Raw genomic sequence first — 11835 nt, forward strand, 5'->3', positions numbered from 1 at the left:
GATAGATAAAGTAGACCAAAATTTCATGTAACCATACAGGAAAGTTATCATCAGTGGTTGCAGGGAGACTAAACCACCAGGAGAGAGAGCCTCAATCCCATGATTTCTAAGAATAATCCAGTATACTATGCATAATTATCATAAGGCAATCTTTCTCATACAAAATGACAATGTGTGGAGTCAGATGGGAATCCTCCTTCACACAGGAGAGTTTTCAGTCAGGAAATACTTTAAATGACTGTTAAATGATACAAAAAAAAAAAAATCAACATTTTTGCAAAACCCTGGGAACAAGAGCTAATTAAGAGACTAGTCATATTTGCAGGCTGATGAATGGCCCACTTAAAGCTGAAAACGCGAGCATTATCTTACTGGCTTGTAGCTTGGGCAAATAAACTCTCAAGAGTTATCCTAGAAATCAAACAATTAGATCTGCTACATACATTAATCATAAGAATGCTTTAGTCATTAGATAGTATTAAGTGTTGAAAATGATAGAGTGCATGAAGATGTTAAACTAACTTATTTAATTCTAAAGTCTTTCCAATAAAATAAGAAGGCCAACAAGACAGCATAACAGACATAAAAAGGAAAGGTAGTTTTTATTGTAAAAATGCTTAATGGTCCAAAGGTTACTGAATTGAATTCACCATATGAAATCAAAACATGGAGCATCCACTTCTTAAAAGTACCTAGCAATTCCACAACCAGTCACAGCCTAAACCAGATTTGAGGGAAAACGAACCAAGAATCAAGTATGACAAATCTCTCAGCTAACCTTGTGCTTCAAATAACACATACCGTATATATATAATGCTAATCAGCTCAAAATCGTACAGGTACTGTATCTTAATAAAACTAGCCTTAACCATTAGAGTTTAATAGCATGGACCCATAAGCAGTACATATTATTAGGGAAAAATTTTATTTCCCAAAAATGGTTCAGAAAAAATAAAGCAGGAAAAAAATAAAATATAAAAATTTACTCTCTTTCAGAACTTTTACTACATGATATTCTTTGTACAATACAGCACTCTCTTAAACAATGATCAGAATAAAGTGATTTTAGACCATTTTCTCAACCTCTTTTGCTGAATTTTGTAGAAAATACACACATCCCATTCTTTTAGGAAAATACTATTTACTGTATTTGCTGACTGCTCTGGCAATTTTCTTTAGTAATAAACTTAACATATCAGTGATGAACTAAAACTTATGACTCTCAAAAAACTATTGGCACTTTTATCACAAGTAGGTATCTTTTTCATTAAAAATCTGTGTGCTACTTTAATAACAACACTAATAATACTCTAATGGATTATGACTACAACTGCTGGACACCATGCATACATATGTTAAAAAAATAAAACTGCTAACATATTGCTCCCAAATTATGAAATACAAAAGAGAAATATTACAAAGGAAGAATAAGAACTCAAAATAAATAAAATACAATTTCTTATTTTAATGAAACAGAATCAATTCCTAACAAATAACAGTAACACTATTCTAAGAATCTAAAGAAAACATATTGTTTTAAACTGTACTTGAGCAAAATTGGAACATTATGTCCCACAAAACATTGAGTTTTTTATACTACGTGGCAGTCAGTCTCAGTATGAAAATTTATGTTTCACTAGACAGACCATATCAAAAACCTTTACTGATGATATTACTCACCAGCCATGAGTTTCAGGTTAGCCAAGACTAATCAGGTAACTGTTAATGGAACACAAATAGTTTCTCTATGAGCTTGAGCTATTTTGCTTTGCTTCACCATCATTCTCTTAGTCCTGCCATAAGTTGACAAAATGGAACTCAGTAGCTAGACTGATATCTAAATTAGGGGAAAACATACAAGTAAAAAATGTGCCAAAGTTTCTTCAGCACAATCAAGTTTTCTGCACATCTGCCACAGCATATACTCAAGGCCACTGAAAATACATATATCTTTCAATGGTCTCAGTATAATGCTGTATGGGCTGCAGCCTAGGAAACTATAACCATGGCCCAGTGGTGGCCTATTCTACATCGCTGCCAGAAGCACGATTATGGCAAACTTTAACCTTAAATAAAAATAAAAAACTACTGAGGCTAGAGAGCTGCAATTTGGTATGATTGATGAATGGAGGGTAGATGATCAACATACCAATTTGTAGCCCTCTAGCCTCAGAGGTTTTGAGAACCTGAGGGCAGACAGACAAAGCTGGCACAATAGTTTTCTTTTAAAGAAAACTAAATATGAGTGGGTATGGAAGACCAGATTTTTCATTAGGCTATATGAAACCATGCCAATGAGCCTGTTACACAGACCCCAGGGTTCCAATTATTTTACTTGACCGGTTAAATTCTATAGCAAATACAGTGTATCAGAAAGGAGTTATTCAACAAGGAAGTCCTTTAATGGTCAAGAAGAATAAACATAGTATATAAAAAGAATCCAAATGACAAGGAAAGGTTTGGTAATGGGCTAAACCTCCCAAATACCATAAATGGAAGATATGAAAAAAGCACTTCTGTCTTGTTTTGGGAAAACACTTTTCCGATGTTCACTCAGATTTAGCACAGAATATGGAAAACTCCCAAAACCCAAAAGATTCTGGACTTTTGAAAGGACCTGTTATGGGATGGGCTTTCATAGGCAGGTAATTATTTTCTCTCTAGAATCCACTCTTCAACTACACTTTTCCACAAAAATAACTAAAGTTGATGTTTCCGGATAAAATTATATAAAAAATGGCTTTGAACATGACAGGAGTCTAAAATTTTGGATAAAACAGTGGATCTTCATTCTCAGTGATGATTTTAATTTTTTTCATCATTAACAATTATGACAGATTTTTCTTATATGTATTAGCTTAGTCACAGATTATGTCCACTCCTGTGTATTTTCAGCCTGAGCTACCACTTCCAATCATGACCGAAAATCATCTATTTTCCAACCTCAGAACACCAAAACTGCCTCTTTATTTGTGGTAAAACTTCTCAGCACACTCTAACCATGAATCTTTTATTTTACATACACAACTCTCTTGAATTTCTTATCATTTCTATGTAAATGCAAATGGCTCTACTACATGGAGGAGTCCAAGTCTTACACAATACATATTGTTAAATATTAACCCACAGGCACAAAATTTATGATAATTGCAGACTCAAATAGTGATCTATTGCAATGTTTGGATCACTATACTGCAACTAAACATGCTTCCTTAGGAATCTTCATCATCATTGCAATGGGTTTTGAGGAAACCTCAGTTTATTTTTGAAGAGCCACTTACGCAGTTGACAAGTCCTATGAGAAAGAAACTACAGTAATACATACACCAGTTTTACCCCTTAAACTTCAAAAATACTACTTGGAATGTACAGAATCAAAGAAATTTTAAAGGATTACAGTAGTTTTTTTTTTGGGGGGGAGGGGGGCAAGATACACTAGATTTCTTTCCACTTACAAAAAAAGATACATTTGATTTGTTTCCACTAAGTTCTGGCCACTGTCTGATGCTTTTTATTCTTCTAACAAAGGTCAACTGATTCTGTTTAAAAGAAAGACCTCAACCATATAAATGGGAGCCATCCTTAGCAAAGTAGATTGTTCCCAAACCTCCAGAAGGAAGGGGGTTAGACCTTTGCTGGGTCAATGCTGATATAATATGTAATTGTAATGCAAGATAAAATAAGTCTATAAATCATTTGTTGGCTGTAGAAGAATCAAGACAGATTCTGAGATTCATGTGGTTACACTTGTTACCAGAAAATAGTGACATCATAATTTTTAACAGTGCACCAAGAAAATGCCAGTAATGCCTATTTTTTTAAGATGGTCCTAGATGAGAAGGCAACGTAAAAGAAATACCAAAAAACGAAAATAAAAATTGAGAAAGAGAAGAGGTTATAACAAGAATACCATAACTACCTGAAACAATCAATGAAAGTAGCTGCATAGCATGGATAAGAAAGGAAAGAATTTTCATGAAGTCAGTCAGACCTAATAGAAAAGGAGAACCCTCAGTGGTGTACTGCATACATAGCAGCTAAAAGTAAGAAGCAGAGATGTCTAAGAATCTATCAAGAAGAGCCTCAAGCCCTGTGATGGCAGAATCCCTAATTTTAAAAAATCAGGGATATTACCTTAGAGAGGTTTTGTGACGGTGGAAACGAATTGAGCAGCCAACATGAACTTTCTCACTGACTCTGATTCAGAGTAGAAGAGGTGTTCCTCTACATCATTCAAAATTGATTACCTCTTGAATGACTTGTACATGGTTGTACCAATTCTTCTCAAAATTAAAACATATGTCAATGCCCTTAACACTTGATTTATGAGGATCATACTTAGGTAGGGTCATAAATCTGAAACAGTCAAAAAGCCCAAGCCTGAACTTTTTCTATGCTAAGACATAATGATGCTTATCCCCATAAACAAAATCATATAAGGCTGAACAAAATTATTTGGTCAAGGTAAATACAACAATCCTCTGTCTTTCACAGAAGGATCTTTGGTATTGATAGCTCCAATGAAAAAGAGGGTTACGTGTGTAACAACTAAAACATACTGTTTTATATACTAGGCTTACCTGCACAACTAAAGTTAGCTACTCACAGGGTATAATCCTAGATTGTCATGAGGACAAAAGCACTGAGCTACTGAGGGACTGGTTTATTGGCAGTATTTTAGAAAAGACACTGGTTCATGAAAAAAATACTGAAAAAAAAAAAAAAAAAAAAGACAGCAACACAAAATCATGCACATTCACTGATGAGAGACTTGACACAGAAAAGGGCAAAGAGGGTATGATGGTCATACCTTCACTTGAAGGGCATCCTTTGCTCTCCAAGTGCAAGATCTCCTTGGCAAATGCAGTCAGTCTGACCTTTGGATACCAAAGTAACAGGCTTTGATAAGGCAATGTTTTGTATTTTGTATGAATATACAATGGGCATGACAAATGAAAACGAAGACTTGCATTCACTGTGATCAACAAAAAGAATGATGGTTCAGCTAGATCAATTAGTTCACACCCATAGGTCAAAGAGAAAACATGTCATCTATTCCAGGACTTGAATCTGATGACTAACACCCTAGTTTTTAGATATACGTATATAGTATATCCTACCCAGTAAAATTAGCCACCTGATGAATGTGTATCTATTTCAATAAGCATGCTACCTTATAAAATGGCAAATATAAAAAAAATTTCTCTAACCAATATATTTATTTTAATAAATATGTATGTAAGCACTGGTACATAAAAATGCCTTAATATTGTAGTTTTATGTCAAAGAATCCCTACAAACTGAAATCTCGCTATTAAATATTAAAATATTTCTTTTATATGAAAATAAAAACCCCTAACAACATGAACGCAAAAAATAATATATTTTGAGTGACAGCAATTCAGTCCTGATCACAGGTGAAAATAGACTGTGGCTAGTAACAAGGTTTCTGTAAATGAGGAATAACAACTTTGGTATGTTAGAAATGGTAGTGGTCTTATGACAAGAGTGGTCAATCACTTGTTGAAGTTCCCATTAGCTCCCAACTGGGCCAAGTCTGGAGGATGGATCTGGTGAAATATACAGCACTCACATGATAATGTTTAAGATTTCTGGTGCCTCCTCCACAGGTCTACTTTGTTAAATGGTTGATGGTGGAGTCCAGAATCTTGGCCTTACTCCAGAATGTAAGACTTACGTACAAAAATTTCCAAGCTCTCTGAACAAGCATAATTATTGCAAGATACTTCATTAACACTGGTAACACTTGTTTTTACCTAAATTAAGGTGAACTAAAAAGAGCTTTAAGATAGCGAACAATTAATAGACTTTTGGATTTGAGGTGCTCAATTACAGAATTTTTATCTCTTCAATATATAATGGAACTTTATAGAAATATGAGGTGAAGGTGTATTTTGTCTGAGAATGTTTGGGAATGGCATTTTTTAATCATAGTTGGCACTAGCATATTTAATCTATAACAAATGGAATAAAATCTACCCAACTATAATCATAGAACATGACTAAATCAACAACATACCTGAGCCAGACAATTTTGGGGTTAACTGGATGGCAAAACTAAACCATAGCCAAGCTTCTTTCAAAATTAAAAGAAAATACAAACTTGTCAGTAAGAACCAGAAATATGATTCAAAGACTGAGTTAATTGTATCACCTATCCTCAAGCATGTGTTTCAGTAGATCCACTCACAAGATTTTAACCAGACAGGAACTAACAGGTACAATACTAGTTTTACCCCTTCCGCCAAAGGACCACTGCCATTTCTAATTCTACAAGTTATGTACTCCACACCTGCATGCTCCATATAAATATTCTTGTCATCTACTTACTATCCACATTCATCAGTGACTCAAACTGAAGTATGTAATGTTGGCTAACATATTTGGCATTTAGTTAGTTTTGTCCACACCATTAATAAAGCTACACAAAACACATGTACTACTAACTACATTTTCCATAAAAAATCCCTACTTAATCTTAAAACTACCATTCCTTCCCTAGTGCAACTATTACCAGTGCCCTTAAGTGTGAATGGACTTTATTTAAACATGAACTATCAAACAGCTATGCCAAACAGTCTTAAGCCCAGGTCTGTATACCTTCATCTACGTATGTTAAAAATATCCTAACCTATTTTCAGTTTATTATGCTCAAGTTTGATGAACGAACATCCCCTTGGTCAAAGAGTTAGCAATAAACAATAGATCTATCAAATGACATGTGCAATACTGTACAAATAATATCATTAATGAAATCACAAGTATGTAATGGAAAACTCTGCTTACTGCAGAGTACTCTTAAACCTTCATGGGATGATGGATAGAGTGAAAAATCTTCTCGTGCTTTAAAATATATACATGCAAAGGAGGTTATTCTAATTCTGAAAGCAATGATATTTTGATACTCTGGTCTCTGTTTTATGTTTAAAAATGATGCTATAAATGATCAACTTCAAATTCTGTATGGCAAAGTTCAAACAAAACAAAAATTTTAAAAAATCAGGTGTCCAACAGTACAGTCATTGCAACATAAAGAAGAAAGCGTGCGGACGGACCACAGGTGAGCGGCACATAGGGCGCGAAGAGCCCCGGTGGGAGGCCTGGAAGCACGCTTAAGGGCCCTCCCATGGCTCCACCTTCGTTGGCTAGGTCAGGGGGGGCAGTAGGGGGGCTCTCTGAAGAATGAGAGCCATCAAAAGTGGAGTCTGTTTTGGTCAACATCAGCGGCTCAGAGAGGGGTACAGTGTGCAGAGAAGAGCCAGAAGGGACCTGTATGTAGGCACCTGAGGGTGGGGGTGACCCTGGCGATGTAGAAGCCGACCTCTCCACCTTGGTGGTCCCTACGTTGTTACCACCCTCGGCTAGCTCTTTCAGACAGAGCCAATCACCATCCACAGAAACCCGAAAGTTGCACAGGTAGATGGTGTCCTCGGCCCCGGCCATCTCAATCACCACCATCTTATGTGGCAAACATTACTTTCCTTACACTCAATAAGTCACAATGATTACTTTCTTAAGCATGTCAGCAGTCACAGCATTTAATTTTGCTTCTGTTCTCACAATAAGGAGAAAAAATTACATAAATATTATGCAACAGGTACTTGCCTATATGAATCTCTCATCATTATAAGAATAGTAAAAATTAATAAACTGCAGCTAGTGTATTGTATATGTATCATGTACCAAAAGAAAAATAAGAAACAGAAGAGGTTAATCTTCTTTTCATACATAAAAGGATTATTCACATTTTCAAATTGTGGGTCTGAGAGAAAAAAAACGTAACGCATCATTTACTGCCAATGTTAGATTGAACAATAGAGTCACATTATCTCCCTGAAAATCTAAATTATGTTCCAGATCAGCTACAAAAATTTTCAACAATAAAATGCTCTTGTATTTTCCATTAGTTTCAGATAACTTCTTCTATTAAAACTGTCCCACACAAACACACACACACATACAAACAAACAAAAGAGCTATGTACACATATTTGAAAAAATGCACCATATTCTGCAGTATAAGCTCACAATCTTCAACATACTTTCAAAACTAAATGAGCATGGTAGATCACTGAATTCTTGAAATATTCTGAACATTCTGTTATTCAAAATTTTACAATAGAAAAACCCTCTTCACCTTTAACACAAGTTTACACTATCTCTAAGGAAAGGAGAATTAACTCAAGCAAACACTAAATACAAGAAAAACACGACAGAAACAACAAAATCAATTCAGCAGCTCCCTCAGTTATAGACCCATAAACAGCAATTCAAATCTGGTTAAAAACACAAATTTGTTCAGTAATCTGGTTTTCTAACATAGAAACAAATATCTCTCATATCTAGTATTTTGATTAAATGTTAAAATAATTTTCTACAAAATTAACAATGATTTTTTTTGTTGCATTAACTTTACAGGCAGTCCCTGGTTATCGGCGGACTCGGTTATCGGCGATCCGGTTTTATGGGGCTTGTCTAACACCATAAAATCAGCAATTCATGGCACCATAACGGGACGAGTTCCGGTTATCGGCACCATAAGGGTTCTTATGGCGCACCATAAGGATGCTTATGGCACGCCATAAGGGTGCTTATAGCACTGATAACCAGTTATTGGCGCCATAAGCACCATTATGGCGCCGTAAATCACCGAGTTTCGGTTAATGGCAGTTTTTGCTTATCAGCACACCCCCGGGAACAGAACCCCCGCCGATAACTAGGGACTGCCTGTATTAATGAGGAGGTCTTATTCTCAAATGTCTCTCAGCTGATAAGAAGAAATATGTGGTACCTTCTATAACTGGTTCAAGTATGTGGTAAAACATAAAATTTCCCAATGTTTTACCAAGATACATAAAAGGTGTATCTCCAAGTGGCATACATGACCCTGAAAAAGCTAAAAATAGAAGGAAAACAATATGGAGGATGTTGAGAATGTATGCTATGGATAATAAATTCTTGTGAGCAAATAAATGGCTCGATGATGGAAGAAAAGTGTTTGCTTGAATATACTATACATATTTGGGAGAACTACTAGTTTGGCACAAAAATTGGTCTGAGACAAAGGTGTATCTCCATGACTGTTAAAGCTCTGCAAGGATGGAGGCATTCAAAAATTCAGAGAAAGAGAATGACTCTGGACTGGAGTGTGGGTTGTTGTGGTTTGCAGATGATAAGAGTACTGGCTGGAAATAGTTGGAAGAAACTGCAAAAACTAGTGGAAGAGTTTGAAAGTGTTTGTAAACGTAAAAAATCTTGCAAGAAGAAAAAGTTGAGAGTAAATATGAACAAGAGTAAGATTACAAGGATAAATGGAAATTATGAAAATGGAGGAATGAATATCTTATGTGCTTGTGGAAGAATGAAAGCAGTAAGGCATAAATGTATAAGTGCTATGCCAATTCTTTTACGGAAGTGAATAGACACTGCATACAAATAAAAGATAAAAGGTTGAAAGTGTTGATGAAAAACAAATAGAAATGATGAGACTCGTGGAGATTTATAGTAAGTAGTACATAAAATGGTTAATGCAGGTGAAAGACTGGACCAGTGTTAGAGATGATTTACTCATCTGACGAGAATGGAGATTAGATGAAAATGTGTAATACTTGTGTGTTAGGAGGAAGGAAAGGAGAAAGACCAATTAAGTGTTGAATGAGAGATATTGGAAAAGAAGGCCTTAATATCCCAGAAGTGCAAGAGTGCATGTACGATAAGAGGTGAATGGTGTACTGTGTATAGTAGTATGGGGTTTGATGCACTGCTGATGCATGATCTGAGCAGATGTCTCAGACAGTTAATAAAGTATTATGGAAGTTTTCTGCACAAGGGGTTCATCAATGATTGGGATTGCGGCAGTGAATGTGAGATTTGTTGCTTCTCTTCACCCCATCTACCTACCCTTCACAGGAAACTGACACTTGTCTTACATATTCACTACCTCTTGGAGCTCATAAGATTAGTGGTATTAGGATAGTCAAGAGAGCATCAGCACATCTCAGTGGCTAATGCCAGTTACAAGGTATCACCAAAGAATCAAATAAAGGAATCTAACTCCTAGGTAATCTTGAATTCTCTTGCTCATAACAACGCAAATTTTCTTTATCACCTTTGACTGATTGCAATACTATCTGTGGCCATTTTCTTCACACAAAAACAACCCTCTTCCAGCTAAGCTTGCATTAACATGCAATCATTGATGAAGCAAATTCATTTCTGCAAATCTATTTCAATGAAAAACATATGAGCCAAATTATGGCAAGAAAGTCCCAATAGACTCTCGCACTAACAGACACCTTGCTATTACATGTCAATGAAAAAAATAAGTGGTCATCTACTATTTACTGAATTTTAGAATGGCATGACAAGGGCCTTTTAAATATTAGCCTGGTTCATATGGTCATGAATGGGTGCCATTTTGTAGTGCATTAGTGACACAAGCTGAGAGTTGATGCCAATTAGCGCAGTGAGTGAGGGAATGTTAGGGTTACTTCGTGCTGTGCACAAGGTGAAGGTTAAACAGCCACATGCGTGACTGATCCTTACTGACCTACGCCAACATAAATTGTCTTTGTCTGCTTTCTGCTGAGTATCCATCGCCTAGCAGCGAGCATCATCCTTGTTTTTGATTGCATCTTTGTGACTGGTCTGAGTTAGAATCATCATTTTTGATAGCTAAATATCTCGTCCATCATTCATTACTGTGCTGTAAATATCAATTTGTTCTAAATATCTCTGTACAAGTTTTTAAAAAAATGACTACTGTGCATCTCATGTATCATCTTTGACAATTGTGCAAGTAAATATGTTCATCAATTATTCACTTCTACAATACCTTGTACCTTGAATGAGCCATCATACTAGTTTCAAGAAAGTTACCTTGTGTTGTCTATGAATTTTGATAACAGGATTATTACCCTTTATATGGTTTCTCCCTCATGACTGACAAACACAATAAACACGCAATCACTGATATGCTGGTAAAATAGCAAATGCTTTCAGTCCATACAGGAAAATCACAGTCTATAGTGAGTGTCAAAGAATATGATTAGTGCTACATATGTACTGTGTGTGTTTTATGCAAGTGCAGGCTCTTAATTTGCAAGTGAAATTATAAAGATTATCATTGGTTTAAGTGATAAAATGAACGTAATCTTGTCTGGGCTTGAGAAGTCTTGTGTCTAGATACAGTGGGGCCCCCATATTCGCGTTCTCCAGATTCCTGGATTTATCTCTGGACCATATCTACCCATTATTTGTGAGAAATTCGCCTATTTGCAATACTTTTCTATGCTTTTCTATGAGAATTATCCAGAAATTCCTGTTTTTTTATCAATTTCATTATAAAATGCACTTTTTGTGATAAAACTATTAAAAAAACCAGTTATAATAATTTTTAGTGGGGTTTTCTTGAGTTTTACCTACCAAGATAGGCCATTTTCAGCATTTTTATAGGGGTTCCAACTAATCACGGATTCTAACTATTTGTGGGGGGGGGTCTGGTACACATCTCCCACAAATATGGGGGGACCACTGTCCACCAACATCCCCAACGAATACGGGGAGACCACTGTCCACCAAAGTCCCTGGGAGTTCATTAATGGGAGATGCTACTTGTATGATATGAATACGTACAGGCAGTCCCCAGGTTACGGCGGGGGTTCCATTCCTGGCAGGGTGTTGTAGCTGAAAATCACCTTAACCTGAATCATCATAATTATAATGGGAAAAAATAGGCACTTACAGCACTGTAAAGCAGGTGATGGTGCCATAAATCCACTTACAGCACTGGAAAATTGTGGTTAAAAGCGCCATG

General features: G+C 35.9%; 2 protein-coding genes across 8 annotated transcripts in view; one reads left to right on the plus strand and one right to left on the minus strand.

Annotated features, from left to right (window-relative positions):
* The window catches only part of LOC135221001 (glutamate dehydrogenase, mitochondrial-like), a 452434-nt gene that overhangs the window by 314740 nt on the left and 125859 nt on the right, over positions 1-11835 (plus strand). The window lies entirely within an intron of this gene.
* Positions 1-11835, minus strand: part of LOC135221000 (RUN and FYVE domain-containing protein 2-like) — a 115362-nt gene that overhangs the window by 89155 nt on the left and 14372 nt on the right. For all 7 annotated transcript variants that reach the window (XM_064258711.1, XM_064258708.1, XM_064258709.1 and 4 more), the window contains one exon: positions 7077-7571. In XM_064258711.1, coding sequence (XP_064114781.1) covers positions 7077-7479 — 403 coding nt within the window. In that variant the 5' untranslated portion in view covers positions 7480-7571. Of the gene's footprint in view, positions 1-7076; positions 7572-11835 lie in introns of those variants that run through there.

The sequence above is a fragment of the Macrobrachium nipponense genome, chromosome 2, assembly GCF_015104395.2.
Source record: "Macrobrachium nipponense isolate FS-2020 chromosome 2, ASM1510439v2, whole genome shotgun sequence".
Classification (NCBI taxonomy): Eukaryota; Metazoa; Arthropoda; class Malacostraca; order Decapoda; family Palaemonidae; genus Macrobrachium; species Macrobrachium nipponense.